A 17,807-nucleotide genomic window follows, 5' to 3' on the forward strand; every position below is an offset into this window, starting at 1 on the left:
TCTCATACTTATTTAAATACATTTTCCTCTCTCCTATTCTATACTTAATACAAGCAAAGTGCATTCAAGTCCCTGATCTAGTGATGTTTTTTATGTGTGGAGTCAATCACCATAAAAGCACACTTAACAATGCTTCACAGTGCTCCATCTATTTTTTTAAAATGGACTGCTTAAATGCTGGGCTTTTATTTTATTTTATTTTTTTAAATATTTATTTATTATGTATACAATATTCTGTCTGTGTGTATGCCTGCAGGCCAGAAGAGGGCACCAGACCTCATTCCAGATGGTTGTGAGCCACCATGTGGTTGCTGGGAATTGAACTCAGGACCTTTGGAAGAGCAGGCAATGCTCTTAACCACTGAGCCATCTCTCCAGCCCCCTGGGCTTTTATTTTTATGCTATGTAAATATTAAGAATTTTCTCTGGAACTGGATATAATTTCAATTGTACATTGCCTTAAGACAATCAGTACAACCTTGCAAATGACAAGCTCACATTCTGGGTACTTTCATTATGAACAATTCAAAATGACGAAAGTAAAAAAGCTGTCTCTACTTTCCAGTTCTATGAACTAAGTGTGAACATAGGGTATTATGCTTCCAAATTCCATTGCTGTGGTCTACCATTAAATCAAGTGTTTGATGTTGTTTATAATCTCCTTTTTGCTTCTGGAAGACTCGGCCCATTCCACACAAAAGGAGATCTGTGTTAAGACTGCATGGCAACTGTCAAATAGAAAAACAAAATGAAACAAAAACCTAACTTTTGAAAAAAAAATGCGAGAGATTTTTTTTAAAAGACTGGAATGGAATTATTTGGTCCCATAGAGTTTTTTGATTTTAAATTTTACTATGGTATAATAGCTCAAATTTTGTCCATTTCAATAAATAGTTTTCTCTGAGTTTTGGGAAGGAAAGGAAGTGACTAGTAAACAGTAGTCTTGTTGCTCTTTCTTACCATGCTATCACCAACATAGTCACAATATCTTAGCTTGACGCTCTTTGGACCATGAAGTAAGTTATAAGATATATCATTGGTACTTTAGAGTTTAACACTTAGGGGGAAAAACTGCTTTGTGCAACCATTATCTGGAATTCCAGTTTACCATAGAAACATGCAGAGTGAAAAGTATCTTCTCATTCCCGTGCGTGACAAACTCCCAAAGGTCTTTATGTTTTGGAAGATCTGCACACACAGGCTACTTGGATTATAAATTTTCTCCTGGTTGGTATTGTGGCTCTGTAGCAGTGAAGTAATCTTCCAAGAAGGACTGAATATATTCAAATGTTGGTCTCTCATCAGGGTCCTTCTTCCAACAAAGATTCATCAAGTCATGGAGGGATTCTGGACAGCCCTGAGGGCAAGGCATCCTGTACCCTCGCTCCACTTGTTCCAGTACTTCACGGTTTACCATACCTAATGTTAAGATTCAAACGTTAAAAATAATGGTCCTAGCTACAAATAGCAAAACAGATTAAGTGTCCTAGCCAATAACTAAAGACATACTAAGTTTATCTAGTGAAAAGACATTTTCAACAGAGAATAGAATAAAATTTAAATATCAATTTATACAAAGAAAAGCCGAGAAATGATTATATGGATAATCATTTATATATATATGTGTGTGTGTGTGTGTGTGTGTGTATAATGTTTATATTTATATTTCCCCCCCGAGACAGGGTTTCTCTGTAACTTTGTAACTGGAACTAGCTCTTGTTGACCAGATTGGCAGAGATCTGCCTGTCTCTGTCTCCTGAGTGCTGGAATTAAAGGAGTGTGCTACCACTGCCCAGAGATAATTTATATTTTAATATATGACCAATTATTCATTCCACTTAAACTTTTACTTATAACACAGTATCTTCATGTGCCAACTAAATTTGAGAATTTAGGGTGATTGGTATTTTCTATTACCATTTAATAACCCCAACTTTAATTAATAAGGAATTGAAACTAAATTAGGAGAGAATTCTAGCTTTATTTTTGTGTATACTAACCACATAACTATTTCACTACTCTGAGTTTCCTTATCTATATCACATATTTGGATTTGTCTTATTACACAATTCAGTTTCTTCTATTCTTTTTTAAATTCCTTCCCATGTGCACTGTCCCAAGCTAGCAAGTGGACTCTTCCTAAATTTCTCTTCTAGACACTGACTGTGATGGTATAATCATCTAGGAGAAAATGTCAGCATGGCTGTCAAGGATTATCTAGATTAAGATAGTCTCTAGAAATACCTAGGAAGGATTATCTAGGGTAGGTTATTTGAGGTGGGAAGACCCACTTAACTGTCGGTAGTACCATTCTATGAGCTGGGGTCTTGGACTGAATATAAAGAAGAAAGCTGAACACCAGCATTCATCTCTCTTTGCTTCTTGACTAGACACAATGTTACACTTCTACAGTTATGACTCTATGATAGGATAGTACCTTCAACTGTGAGCTAAAATAAGCCCGCCCTTCCTTCCTTCCTCCCTCCCTCCTTCCTTAACTCAGGTGTTTTATTCTAGCAACATATAAAACAACTAATACAGCAAAACCTTGACTCTTTCCCACATCCCATTATCACCTTCACTGCCAGCCTTACCCTTACCAGCAGTGAGATTGTTCACTGACTATGACTGCTTTAAAACAATGGAATATGATAAAAAAAAAACCCTATGGAATATGATAAAAAACTATTTCCATTTTTATTTATGACCTTCTAAAGAATAACTGATTCCTCAAAATACTTAAGTCTTAAAAATTGAAAGACAATGTTTTCATCAAAGAACATATCACTTTTTAGTGAAATCCAACATATTTTCTGCTACAGAAATAAAGCCAGAAGTTGTTAGACACATGCAAAAATGACTAAATATTTAACATTCAATGAAACCATACTGTAACTGTGAAAGACCCCAGCTTAGCTTCTGTAATGCCATTTTGCAAGGCTTTCACACAAACGAGTATAAGTTCAAGGTAAAGTCGGTACTCCTAGGCTGCCAAACAGGATATCTATGGTCAGACATCAGGCCTAGGAGGGGAACAAAAAGTTCTGGGAAAAACTACATGTGCCCTAGATAGAGCCAACTCAGCTATTATCATATCTTCATGTCCCCGAGGAGCTTGTCCCCAAGTGAAACCCTCACCTCATCCTGTATCCAGCATGCTTCTGCCGCACATTTCCATATAAAAGACCCCCTGCCCAGCCTGAGGGCGTGCAAGTCTTCCAAAGAGACTCTGACACCCGCAGGTACCAGTGTACTCTCAATAAAAAACCTCTTGCAGTTTGCAGCCAGTGGTCTCGGATTGTTCCTTTGGCTCAGGGGTCTCCTCCTGAGGGAAGGTCCTCTCTGAGGGTCTTTAAACTGGAAACCTTTTGCTATTGATCATATATGCCTACAGCTTTTGGAGTTAAGAGACTAACATTAATTAGTCTAAATAAGCCTAAACTTACAATACCAACTTTAAGTACCAATCACTTCTCCTTTTGGGGTGTGGGGGTACTGGAGATAGAACCCAGGGCCTTATACTTTTACAAGATCTGTTGTATTTTTAAGTGTGTGTAAGTGTGTGTGTGTGTGTATGTGTGTGTATGTGTATGGGAGAAGAGGAGAAGAGGAAAGGATGGGGAGAAGAAGAGAGGCAAAGAACAAGAACTTGCAGAGTATATATGGGGCATTGGCACTCTTGGAGCTGAACTTACAGGCAGTTGTGTCTTGTATAATGTGGAAGTTGGATATGAGCTCCAGTTCTCTATCAGAGTAGTGTACTCTTTACCACTGTTAAGCTATCTCTCCAGTCTCTGAACCCAGGGTCTTACGTATACTAAACACATGCTCTACTACTGAATTATACTTCAGTCCTCTTTCCTAATAAATTTCATTCAAGATTTGACCCTTCAGAATTTTTTGATAATCAGAACTATTCAGAGTTTTATGGCAACAAATTTAAAAGTAAAGCATGGCAGAAATGACCTCCCCTCAATCTTCAGAAAAATAATCACTTCCTCAGAAGCACTTCTAAGATTCTGAGTAAGACATTAACTCTGGAGTATGGCAGGAAGTCATTTCTTTCATGCCTGCTCTTCAATAAGAAGATGAAAGACTGTAACACTTCATACTTAAAACAGATAGTAATAATGGCTTTGCACTCTGTCAACGAAGTATTTCATTATTGCTTATATTTGTTGACATTATTTTGGTAAAATAGTAGTAGTTGGTTGATGCTATATGTTAATCCTCTTCAGTAATCAAAGATGGACAATATATAATCTTTTCCTCTTTTGAAGCTTGGGAATCTGGGGGCTCAAATGGTAGCTCAGTGGGAGAGTGCTGGCTTAGCGCATACCTGACCCTAGGTCCAATCCCTAGCACTTCCTCTGCCAAAAGAAAAAAAAATCTACAAACTGTTTATATCCTGCTTATTTGAATGTTTATTTATGCACTGTATATTTACAGACATGTAGTTAGTTAAACATTTGGACTTTTATGTTTCCCTGTTCAACTGACCCTTTCTTTTATCAATATTCATTGAACTTTGTCTCATTTTTGTAGTATTTCTTGCCTTGAAGCTCACAGGTTTTCTTTTGGCTGGTATTTTGCATCGTATATCTCTTTCCAATCTCTAAATTTTAATCTTTTTTTACAGCTTATATATTTAAAGTGAATCTCTTAAAAATAGTACTTACTATAGGAGCTGGAATGATAGCTCAATGGTTAAGAGCACTACAAAGTCATGAGGACCATCCAGAATTGGGATTCCAGCATTCATGTAATAAACTGGGTAGTCAAAGCGTACTTGTACCAGCTCCAAGGGCAGGGATGAGGGGTGAGGCAGAAACAGAAGGATTTCTGGGGTCTGCTCATTTCTAGCTTAGCCAAGAGGAAAAAAATATATGAGCCTTAGGTCCAATGAAAGACTTTGCCTCAAAAGAAATATGAGGAGTGATCAAAGTGTATTAGAGGTATGTGTTTATGCATATTTTTAAAATCTGGTTTTTATCTATTAACTGAAATATTTAGTGCATTTACACACAATGTAATTATGGGTAAAGGTTTAACTATTCCTCTTCCTCCTCTACACTCCCTCTCCTCCTCTTTTTCTGAGATCTGGTTTCTCTGTGTAGTCCTGGCTATCCTAGTACTCACTGTGTAGACCAGGCTGGCCTCAAACTCAAGAGAACCACCTGTCTCTGCCTCCTGAGTGCTGGGGTTAAAGTATCCACCACTGCTAGGTTTATCATCTCATTTACTTGCTGTTTTCCCCATCTATTCTTTTGTCCTCTTTTTAGTTTGTTTTAAAAAAAAAATCACTGCTCATCATTACATTCTACTGGATTTTGTTTTTTGTGCTAGGGATCAAACCCATGGCTAAGTGCATGTTAAGTGAGCATTCTACACTCCAGAGTCTTCTACTGAGCCACATTCTACTGCAATTGCAATATGCTTTCCTGGGGCTTTTACTTTAAAGGAGTATTTTTATAATCTGTAAGTATTAACAGAAGGTCAGAACTATCTCCTACTACTATTTTACACCCTGTGACCTTTGTGTTACTATCATGTAATTTATTTTTTCCTCTTTACTCTTTAATTTTTTTTAAAAAAAATGTAAAGCATACAGGTGGTTTTGCTTGCATATATGCCCATTTACCACATGCATGTAATATGCACAAAATCCAGAGTAGGATGTTGTTTCCCCTGGAATTAGTTATGGTCAGTTGTCAGTCACCATGTGGGTGTTGGGAATGGAATCCAGGTCCTCTTGAAGGGCACTGAGTGGTCACTCCAGCCCCATTGAATTTATTTTTAGATGTACTATAAATGTGGTAAGACAATACTGGTGTTTTCTAAAAATTTTTTCCAAAGCACTTTAAAAGCATAATTTTTGCCAGGGTGGCTTAACAGGTAAAGGTGCTTTGCTACCAAATCTGGTGACTTGAGTTTGAGCACCAGAATCTATATTGTAGACACAGCTAACTCTTACAGGTTGTCCTCTGATCTTTCCACAGGTGTGCGTGCGTGCGTGCGCGCGCACGCGCACACACACACACACACACACACACACACACACACAAATAAATAAGGAGGGAGGGAAGGAGGGAAGGAAGGAAGACTAAAGATATTTCACCTGTTTCCAGCTTCTGTATGCAGTGAGGAAAAGGCAAGTATATACCAACTCCCTGTGGCTATTTGGCTTTGATTTTTATAGTGTGGTAATGCTAGTAATGCTATACCTGAATGAAGTACACCGAATTTCCTTTATCCTGCTTCAAGTTCAGAGTTAACAAAAACTATTTTTAAAGAAAAGCTATTTTCTGGCTAGTCCTTTCCTAGTAATACTTATTACTGTTCCACTCTCCCATTTCCTAGGACTCCAGGTACAGAGAAACTAGACCTTTCCACTGTGTTCCACTTAGTTCATACACTGTCCATCCCCACACATCCCCAGGCATTTAATCTAAACACTGTCCTGAGAATTCTTCTAATAATGAACCTATGAATCCACTAATTTTGTCTTCCATGTTTTACAGCTCTTACGTGATATTTACTTATTAGAGATAGGGTCTTTTTAAACAGCCCAAGGTGCCTTGAACTTTAATCCTTCTGCTGTAGCCTCCTAATTGCTGGGACTTCAAGTGTGCATTGCCACATCCAGCTTTGATTATTTCACAGTTTTCCTTATTATTTTGCTAACCACTTCTTTCAAGTATTGTTAACTTTGGTCATGTACACCTATAGGACCAGCAGTTTAGAGGCTGAGACAGGAAGATCACTTCAAGTTTGAGGCCAGCCTACCTATTTTAAATAGTAAGATCAAGGAAAGCTTGGGTGACAAAAGGATGCACTGACTTAGACAACAAATACACGTGTGTGTATGCACACGCATATACACCATGTGCACATACTATACAAACATACCATGCACTTATACCCTACACACCATACTACACCTATGCGTACACACACACACACACACACACATACACACACACACACACACAAAGTGCTTATTTGAAGTTCTTTACTTAGTTTATGACTGGGGCTCACTTTAGGACCTAGCAATTTTCAATTCCTGAATGAGTCATCTATTTACTTATTTATATTTTGGAGACATGGTCTTACTGTGTACTCTGCTGGCCTGGAACTCACAAATATCGACCTATTTCTGCTTCTCAACTGCTGGGATTAAAACATGCACTACCACACCTGGTTTGTGGCAGTTTGGATGAGAATGACCTCCATAGCTTAAAATATTGGAACACTCGTCACCAGTTAATTGGAGTGTTTGAAAAGGATTAGAAGGTGTGGCCCTGTCGAAGGGACTATGTCACTGGAAATGGGCTATAAGGTTTCAAAAGCCAAACCTAATGTTGCTCGGCCTGATGCTCAGATGTAAAGCTCTCAGCTATTGCTCCTGCGCCAGACCTGTCTGCTTCCTGTCATGATAACCATGGACTAACCCTCTAAAACTTTAAGTAAGCCCCCACTTAAGTGCCTTCTTTTATAAGAGTTGCCTTGGTCATGCTGTCTCTTCATAGTAATAGAACAATAATTAAGACATGGCTCATCTCCCCACCCCGAAATCAGCAGTTCTCAGATCCTTTCATAGGGGTCACATATCAGAAATCCTACATATCATATATTTATATTACAATTCACAACAATAGCAAAATTATAGCTATGAAGTAGCAATAAAATAATTTTATAGTTGGGGGTCACCACAACATGAGGAACTGTACTAAAGGGTCACTGCATTAGCAAGGCTGAGAACCACTGCACTAAATAATTGCAGCTTTATTTTTCTTTTACAGAAAACATAGATCTACTTTATGTTAACATTCTTAATCACACATTATAGATTATTTCTTTTTCTTCAAGACATTAGGTTGTTTTTGTTTTGACAGTAAATGTACTGTCAAATCACCTAGTTCTTACTTGGCAAGACTTGGCTTTAGGTTTTCTTTAGTTTTGCCTTTCCTACTAGAGCACTGCTGTTAGAACACAGTCCAGGAATGTGAGGAGAATTCTGAGTGCTTGTGATAACACAAAATAAGACCAAGAGTCTTGGGACCTCAGTTTCTTCAAAAACAAAATTATTCTTGGAATATGTTTTTGTGCTACTCCTGGGTTTGCTCCTGTCAGGTGTAGCACAAGGGTGAGTTTACTTCAGATAACTCATTATCACTTGCTGCTGTTATTGAATTAAATATTTAAACCATGCCTCTATGGAAATTTTATACAGCTTGAACTCATGAGAACTTTACTCATGTGACCTTTATTAAGCCACAGTGTACAAATTGTCTGTGGTGCTGAATAAAGTTGACATGAGACTTTAGTACTGGCTCCATTCCCCTTGGATCCACCACCTCTAGAGTTGTGACACATTGCCTTTTAGGATCTCAACAAAAAGCCTAAAATGTTCCTGAATGTTCATTGTGGCTAGGCAGGAACTCTCTAGCACTCTTTGCTTTTAGCTCAGCTCAGCTTTCAGACCCTGAGTGCCTGTTTTCTGTTAAATATCCTACCATAGCCTTTACCTCTATAGGTGAAGGTTAGGAGAACCTACTGGAAAGGGCCTAAAGGGATTTTTTTTTTTTAATGCAGAATTTTGAAGTTATTTTTTTAGGAGCTTCCTTTTTGGGAGTACCTGTACTTCTTTCTCCTTTGTTCAGAAAAAAAAAATAAACAAACAAACAAAAAACTCCCCAAAACAAAATTGATGTCTTCATTTGGACTTCATCAATATTCCCACTTGATGTAGGAGTATCTTCTTTATATGTGTTGCTTTCATTGGTTAATTAATAAAGAAACTGCTTGGCCTGATAGGTCAGAACATAGGTGGGTGGAGTAGACAGAACAGAATGCTGGGAAGAAGGAAAGTGAGTCAGACGCCATGATTCTTCGACCTAAGATGGATGTAGGCTAGAATCTTTCCCGGTAAGCTACCACCTCGTGGTGCTACACAGATTGTTAGAAATGGGTTAATCAAGATGTGAGAATAAGAGGCTAGAGCTAAATGGGCCAGGCAGTGTATAAATGAATACAGTTTCCGTGTAATTGTTTTGGGTAAAGCTAGACGGCGGCCGGGACCTGGGCGGCGGGAAGCGGCCTGTAGCTCCTTCTACATGCACTTAGAAAATGTTAAGAAGAAACATATTATTAACATAGGTGTCAATAAAAAAAAAAGCCTGTATTCTTCCTTGGTGGCTGTGAAACATAAAAACAACTGTATTATGTATCTATCTAATTCTGTGATTGTCTGTAGTGAGATAGTAGATATTAAATTCTCTATTGTGGCCAAACTAAAAGTACACCACGAGTAAAACTTCAAAGGAAAATGATTCAATACAATTGTTTTTTCACCTCTCTGGCTATATTTGCCGATACAGAAAGGATAGAACTAGATTTTATCCAGCATTATGATTAAGTAGTAATAAAAGAAGGACAAAGGATAAGATAAACCCAAGGGAGTACTCATACTGCTTGACTGTAAAATTTAAGAGGGGTTTCATGAAGAGGATGAGGATCTGGCAAAGTTGGTACCAAAACATTAAAGATCTTGTTAAAGCTAGAGTAGACAAAGATTGAAAGATGCAGAGTAGGAGTCAGATAAGGGGCACACAAAATTGTGGTGAGGAGAGGAAGCAGTTTTAGGTATTGTTAAGGTTTAAAGTGAGAAATAAGAACACAGATGGAAAGTACTCAAGCCATGAGAGAACGTAGTATAAGAAGAACAAATATATATATATATATATATATATATATATATATATGTATTAAAAGGAATATTGTATCCTTGCTATATACAAGCTTTTCAGATTCATGAGATCCCATTTATTATTTGTTCTTAGTGGTTATGCTATGGCTGCCCTATTTAGAAGTCTTTTCCTGCGCCAATGAGTTCAAACCTTCCCCCTACTTTCTATTCCATCAGAGTGAAGATATCTGATATTCTGTTGAGATCCTTAATCCATCTGGAGTTTTATACAAGGTGATATGTATGGATTTATTTGGATTCTTCTACATGGAGTCATTCAGTTTGACCAGTGTCATTTGTTGGAGATGCTGCCTTTTCTCCAGTATGTACTTTGGCTTCTTTGTCAGAAATCAGGTGTCTGTAGGTATATGGAATTGCGGTCTTCAAAACAAAAACTAAGTAGTCACCGAATATTAGGGAGAGAGTATCCCAACTAAACAATTTATACTACCAAGTAAAACCACTAGTGCCAGGAATATTGATGTTGGCCAAAGGGGTCCCATAGAAACACTACTGCCAAACATCACAGGCTACTACTGCCAAGGCTATTGGTTGTCTTCTACAACCTGATGGTAAGGGCCTATTGCTAAAGAAAACACTTATGACATTGAATACAGAGAATCTGGTGCCTAACTAGAAGCTTTACCCCTACTTTCAAAGTGCTGGATGGTACTCTGCATGTGCCAGAAGAGAAAGGTCATCAATGTCACCAAACTATCTACAATTGCAACCTGCCTGAAAGACACACTGGTGCAACAGTATCACAAATGTTCTGGGGATAAACACTTTTTGTGCAGATTTAAGGCACACTCTATGAGATGGAACCCATACCTGACACTATTAAAATGGCCAAGAAACTAAGACTAGAAAAGCCATAGGCCTAGGGGGAAAACTTCTATTATTATTTGGCTAAAGGAACATAGTCATCTAATGACATAGTACTATACCCATAGATCAGCATCTCACTTAGGCCATATAAGAGATATTTCTTCTTGCATTGGAATTAACAGAGTCCCACAACTGGATAATTTGCAGAGATTGAGATATTTTAGAAAATTCAGTCCTAAATGGGATGCCTTCATTAAAGCCTTCCCCTTAAGGTTCAGGAATTGATGTGGAAAAGGAAGAAGAAAGACTGTATAAACCAGGGAGCTGGGGGAGAATGGAAGAACTGTGGATGAAATATAAAATAAAATTTAAAACGGAAAATAAAAAAAAGAAGAAAATACTCAACAGAAAAAAAAATTGTAAAAGCTAGAGGAGATAGTTGACTCCAAGGAAACAGGGTCTTCCAGACACAATAGGACTGATGCACATACGCACTCAGAGACTGAGGTAACATGCAAGATTTTCACAGGTTCAAGACAGATGGGGTCCCTGAAAGGAAAAAGTAGAGAGGGCATTCCACCTCTAATCAATAAGGTATTTTCAACTGAAGACCTGAAAACAAAGAGAAACACCAGTTTTCTCTATGGAGTGTCACTTTGTGTATCAACCACACTCCAGGGCAGATACTACTGTAGTGATATTTTGTTTGTAGCCTAACAAATAAAGCTTGCCTGAAGATCAGGGTGGCAGAGCAATGCCACTGAATAGTCACAGAGGCTAGGCAGTGGTGGCAAACACCTTTAATCCCAGGCAGATGGATCTCTGTGAGTTCAAGGCCACCCTGAGCTACAGGAGATTGACTCTGTCTAAAAAAGAAACAGCTCACACAAACGTGACACCAGCACTTGGGATCACATGCCTTTAATCCCAGCACTAGGGACGTAGAAAGAAGAGTGTTATGGATGGTTGGAGAGAGGTGTGTGTGTAGCAAAATTCTAATTTTTCTTACTAAGAACCCAGAGTCAGATATTAGGGGGTAAAAGGTGAGAGATCAGAGACGCAGAACAGCCAGTTACTAAAGAGACTACCTTTTACCTCTACTGAACTCTCAGACCAAGAGGGCGGTCCTCTCTCATACTGCATGCTCTGACTGACTGACTTATCAAGACTGTATCTCCAGACTGCTCTTAGCTCTTATCTCCTCCTGCCTTATATTCCTCTTTCTATCCAGCCATATGTACTAATATTTCATTTGTATTTTAATAAATAAAGATTGTCTGAAGATCAGAGAGTAAAAGAGCTTCACTGGTCAGATTTACAGATCAGGCAGTGGTGACACACACCTTTAATCCCAGGAGCCATACTAGTTTGCCACAGAAACTGAGTGGTAATTACAGCCACAGAGAGGAACAGAAATGTGAGAAGACAGCTCTCAGACACAGACTCATTCTGAGATTCCTGGAGGCAGGATCACCATTTCAGGTAGAAATCGTAGGAGCCAATGGCTGGCTGTTTTGTTTTTCTGACCTTCTTGCAGAACCCCGTAAGACTTTAAGACAATCCTGAAACCATTTTTGACAATTCTGAATCCTCTCAGCCTCTGTGCCATAGTGCTTCCCCTCCTCCCCTGGGAACCAAGGACCTAACAGCTACACTCGCACGTACTTAGTTCCTGAACAATTACCCATATACGTATGTTTTGATTCAGTCCCCTGGGAAACGGGGTCAAAATGACCTCTTACCTCATCTGATCTGGCAACAGCTCTCCAGTCAATTATTGGTAATAGCCCTTTCAAATAAGCCAATCAGAAAAGTCAAAGAACAACCCCCCTTGCTTCTGTGGCCCCTTTAAAAGTAGGCTGTACCAGCAATTAGAGGTCCCTCGGCTTCCCGAATGCTGGGGGACCCTGTCATGACAAAATTAATAAAATCCTCATGCTTTTGCATCAGCTGTGGTGTGTGAGATGATCTCTGGGGGCAACTCCTTCTCAGTCTAGAGTCCAACACCCCAATATCTGTCTCTGGGTTTTTATTAATTATGTCATACCTTCCTGTCTCCACCTCCCTAGTACTGGGATTAAAGGCATGTGACTTCCATGTACTGGGATTAAAGGAGTGAGCCAACACTACCTATCTCTATTTCTCTTTGAGACTGGATCAATCTAGTATAGCCAACGCTGGCCTTGAACTCACAGAGACCCCTCTGCCTCTGTCTCCCTGAGTCCTGGGATTAAAGGTGTGTGCCACCACTGCTTGGCTTAGTTCTGCACTCTGACCTTTAGGCCAGCATTATTCATTAAAACACAAACAAAATGTCATCATAGGAATATAATAAAATAAAATAAACATGACCATGAATTAAGACAGGAGTGGAGTCTTACTGGACAGAGTGATAAGGAATGACCATTAGGTGAGGAGAACTTGTATGGGTTAAATGTCAACACATAATGAAGGGATGTGAATCAGAGAATGTGACAACATAGATCTACATCTGCAAGTATTAAGGAATGGCATGTAAGAGAAGATCATTATAGCAATTCTTTCCAAAAATTGTATTTTCTATGCTTTCACACTCTTCAACTGTTAGGATACTTCACTTCAGTGGGCATGTTTGAGAGGTAACAGGTTGAAGTAATAATATTCAATTATAGCTGAATTTCAATTAGGCTAAAATTTCTTCTGGCTCCCAAAAACCTATATCAATGTCTTAATTTTTAGAGTAAAATAGTTTGTTTTTTCCTCTTATTACTAAGGAGGGTACAATGCTTCTCAAAACAATCTTTTGAGTCTAGAATATCACACTTCTAGAAAAGAATTACTTGGGGGGGGCAGATATAACCTAGCATATTTAAGATATGCTTCTGATGTGAGAGAACAGATATAAAAGGCTTTTTTGGAAAACATTTTAGATGAGAAAACTGAAGTGAATGTAGGACACACCTCCTGTGCTTGCTCAAGGATTCCAGACTTCATGAATTGCTACATATCCAGTGCCAAAATAAAGGGGTAGGAAAGAAGAAATAGTCTCTCTCCCTTACATGTTTGCTAAGTGTACCCCTCATTAAAGTCTATGTCGAGATAACGAAAAAATTAGAAAAACGGAAGCTTACCTGGATATGGTACTCTCCCCTTTGTTACCAATTCTGTCTGTAGTATTCCAAATGACCACACATCTGACTTTATAGTAAACCGACCATACAAGGCAGCCTCAGGCGCTGTCCATTTGATTGGAAATTTTGCACCTAAAAATAATGTTGGCAATGTTAAATGTTTTAAAAGAGCCTATTTGTGTAAATGTAAGGTCAAAAGTCTAATCTCTATCAATATCCCAATTTTTGGTGTCATAAGTTTAAGTCTTCAAACATAGAAAATATGTGGAAAATTTCATTGACTTTAAATTTCTATGTTAAATCTGTTTTTTTCTTATATTTAATGATATAAAACATTGCTAGTAGGAATAGAACATGATCCAATAAGACAGCAGTAGAAGGTTTAATAAGACAAATACATGGATTATAACATTGGAAACATGGAGGAAGAGCACATGGGATTCTGATCTTGCTGTATTTATCTTAGGCTAGTCTTAAATTCTCATAATCGTGGCCGGGCAGGTATGATAGTGCATACTTTAATCCCAGTAGACAGGAAGCAGAGGCAGGTGATCTCTGAGTTCAAGAGCAGCCTAATCTACAAAGCAAGTTCCAGTACAGTCAGGGATACACAGAGAAACCCTGTCGTGAAAGAAAAAAATTCTTACAATCCTATGTCAGCCTCCTGCAAACTAGGATTACAAACTTTTGCTCAATCTGCTGCTGTTTTGTGTGTGTCTGTATATGTAAAATAAGTAATGAACAAAGACTAAAACTTCATGTGTGTGTCTGTATATGTAAAATAAGAAATGAACAAAGACTAAAACTTCATGTGTGTGTCTGTATATGTAAAATAAGTAATGAACAAAGACTAAAACTTCATGTGTGTGTCTGTATATGTAAAATAAGTAATGAACAAAGACTAAACTTCATACGTGCATCCCTCTCTCCCTCTGTATGGCCTCTTAAGAGAGGGTCAGTTGGTCTCTAACATGCTATCTATTAGAGAATGACCATGAACTTCTGATCCTTCTGCTTCTAATTTCCAACTGCTAGGTTTAGAGACACGAGACACTACACTATTATAAAATATATAACTTCAAATTCACTTGATGTCCAGAGGCTGTAGCCATTTATGGTTGAAGACTAATGGCTACTGGCTCGTAATCTTTTCTGTACTTCTGTGCTATCTTTACAGAAGCTTTTATTGTGCTATCACATTTTTTATTGTGTGTTTGCATTCTCATGTGCCTTGGCACTTGTATGGAGGTCAGAGAACAACTCTGTGGAGTGGATCTATCTTTCTAACTTTAAGGGTTCCATCAAACAAACTCAGGTCACCAGGTCTGAGTAACTAGCACATTTGTCAGCTGAGCCATTGTACCATCCCTTGGGTTATCATGTTTAAAATATATGTTAACTTATAAAAATATTTAGTCTATGACTTTAATATACAAGCATTTTGCTAATTAATATAACTACAAAAACAACACAACTTTCATGAAATTTGTGTATTTATGCTAGTAAAATTTTAAGTGCTGTATATACTCAAAGTGATTATATACGTGTGTGTATATGTATATGTATATATATATATATATGTTTTAAAGAAGTTCTTAAGTATGAAAACAGTTCAACTTTTACAATAACAAGGCTTCATTAAAGAGTGGCAGATAAATTTAGCCTTTAACAAATGGTTAGGATTTTCTAAGTAAGGACTACAAGAATGTATGACTAGTTAGAGGTAAGTATATATAGAGACAGAGACAGAAAAGAAGTGGAAGGATGGTGAGGTGACTCAGCAGTTAACATCTCTCACTCCAGTTCTAGGGGATATGACACCCTCTTCTGGTCTCCATAGGTACTACATGCAAGCAAAAGACCCCCACACATAAAATAAAATAAATCTTTTTTTTTTTTTAAACTGTAGCTAAATCACGGGCTTTCTACTTTGGCAATGCTAACTATTCTGGGATGGAATTATTTTGTGAATGTGTGATTATTACGCTGTATGTTACAGCATGATTATCAGTATCTTAGCCTCTACCCATCAGATGCTGACAGTAGCCCTCAAATTAGAAAACCAAAAATGTTTCTAGACATTGTTGATATCTCCTTGGAGTAGAAAGAGATAATGTTTAATTGGGAACCACCTCCAATCTAAGAAAATAGTTTAAATAACAACTTATCAAGTTTGTTTTTTAAAAAAATGAGAAAACATTTATCTGGGACAAGGGCGATAGCTCAGTGTGTTAAGTGCTTGCTGCCCCTATGAATCTGAGTTTTGATTTCCAGAACCCATGTAACTTGTGTCTATGACTCCAGTGCTTTTACAGTGAAAAGGTAAATGGAAACAGAAAAATGTCAGGGCATTTGCAGGCAGCTAACCCTGGTACTTATCCTGGAAAACAAGAACCCAATCTCAAGATGGGAGAGTAATACCCAAAGTAATCCTCTGACCTTTGGGCGTTTGCTATGTCATGTGTGTGTCTGTACTCCCAAAAACAAACACACATGAAAACACAAAGAATAAATAAAATTTACTGCTGCCATCCTAAAGGAAGTACCAAGGACATTTTATCTGCTATATTTATAATACAAAAGTATCTCGTCAAGTTCTTCTTTAGGAATTAGCTATTAAACAGTCAAAGTATTATTTCTTGTATATAATTGTTTGAATAATATCAATGGTTCTGAGTCCTCTGAAGCAATCTAGAAGTCTCTCTCTCTCTTCCAAAACAGGGTTTCACTGTAGCTTTGGAGCAAGTCCTAGAACTTGCTCTGTAGATCAGGCTGGCCTTGAACTCACAAAGACCCACCTGCCTCTGCCTACCAAGAGCTGGGATTAAAGGTGTGTGCCACTACCACCTGAAAAAGTGCCTTGTCAAGACTGGGGCTCTCATTTTTGCTACTGTATTATCTATTCCTGGTTAGCTGGCCTGCTAACTTCTGAGTGAGCCTTCTGCCTTCATGTTCCATGTCTCCCTACAGGAGTGCTGGGATTAAGGGTGCAGACTACAACATCCAACTTTATGACATGGGTTCCAGGGGTCAAACAGGCCACCAGGCTTTGCTTTCCAAGTGTTTTTTACCAGCTGAGCCATTTTCCTAAACTCCTATCCCCCCAAATCCTGTTGATCGCCAACAGATTTCATAGATGGAGCAGCTTTGCTACATGGGAAATGCTCACACAGAAGCACTTAGTCTACCGATGGTTTCATGCCAGGTCCACATGAAAATGCATGTTACATGCTGAGCAAAAAAGCAGTATCTAGCTGTGCCCTGTTTCCCACAAAAGGCTCTTGTATCCACATCCTACCCTGATGTGCTTTGACAGCCCAGGTAGGCAGGAACCTCGTTATCCACTAGAATTATTGGTATTGCATAAAGTCCTGGGTGTTAAGTAAAACAAGCATAGGGTATTAGCATCTATGTATGTTATTTTACCTTGTCTTGCTGTGTACTCATTGTCTTCAATTAATCTTGCTAAGCCAAAATCTGCTATTTTGCATACAAGATTTTCTCCTACAAGAATATTAGCAGCTCGGAGATCTCGGTGAATATAGTTCATTCTTTCAATATACGCCATACCATCAGCAATCTTAAGAGAGGAAGCACAATAAGATGCAAAATATAAAAAAAGATGCAAAATATATGATGCAAAGGGAGGATACTTTTGGTTAAAGGGACTGTTGAAGAATTAGGTATCTCAAAAAAAAATTACAGTAACAGACACAATCCAGAAGACAATAGAACAAAACTTAAGTTTTAAAAAATGATTAATCTTTATATCCCAAATACTGCAAGTAAAAATCAATCAACACATATTTTGAAGATCAATATTTTATGCCCAGAGTACATCCAGTCACATGACCAGCACAAAGTCCTATTGTCTTCTTGTCAATGGTCAGAAGAAATCTATCACAAGAGGATGGAGTCTGGAGTCTCTGGACAAAAACTCACACAGTCCATACCAGACACAATCTAAGGTCCTGAAGTATGAACAAACTATAGCTTGTAAGTCAGATGTACCCACAGCCTGTTTTCATATGACTTGAGAAGTGTTAAAAGAAAATGGCTTTTACATTTAAAGGGCTGTATAACTAATGAGGCCCAATAGGGTTTGTATGTAGCTCACAAAG

At 38.1% G+C, this 17,807-nt stretch overlaps 1 protein-coding gene across 3 annotated transcripts in view; it reads right to left on the minus strand.

The window, feature by feature from the left end:
• Positions 1 to 278: 278 nt before the first annotated feature.
• The window catches only part of LOC121434740 (tyrosine-protein kinase Yes), a 70,983-nt gene continuing 53,454 nt past the window's right edge, over positions 279 to 17,807 (minus strand). For all 3 annotated transcript variants that reach the window (XM_041633680.1, XM_041633681.1, XM_041633679.1), the window contains exons 10-12: positions 17,113 to 17,266; positions 13,687 to 13,818; positions 279 to 1,419 (exon numbers count right to left, since the gene is read on the minus strand). In XM_041633680.1, coding sequence (XP_041489614.1) covers positions 1,211 to 1,419; positions 13,687 to 13,818; positions 17,113 to 17,266 — 495 coding nt within the window. In that variant the 3' untranslated portion in view covers positions 279 to 1,210. The remainder of the gene's footprint in view (positions 1,420 to 13,686; positions 13,819 to 17,112; positions 17,267 to 17,807) is intronic.

The sequence above is a fragment of the Microtus oregoni genome, unplaced genomic scaffold (genome assembly GCF_018167655.1).
Source record: "Microtus oregoni isolate MIOR12 unplaced genomic scaffold, Mior012 000044F_ref0000062, whole genome shotgun sequence".
Taxonomy (NCBI): domain Eukaryota; kingdom Metazoa; phylum Chordata; class Mammalia; order Rodentia; family Cricetidae; genus Microtus; species Microtus oregoni.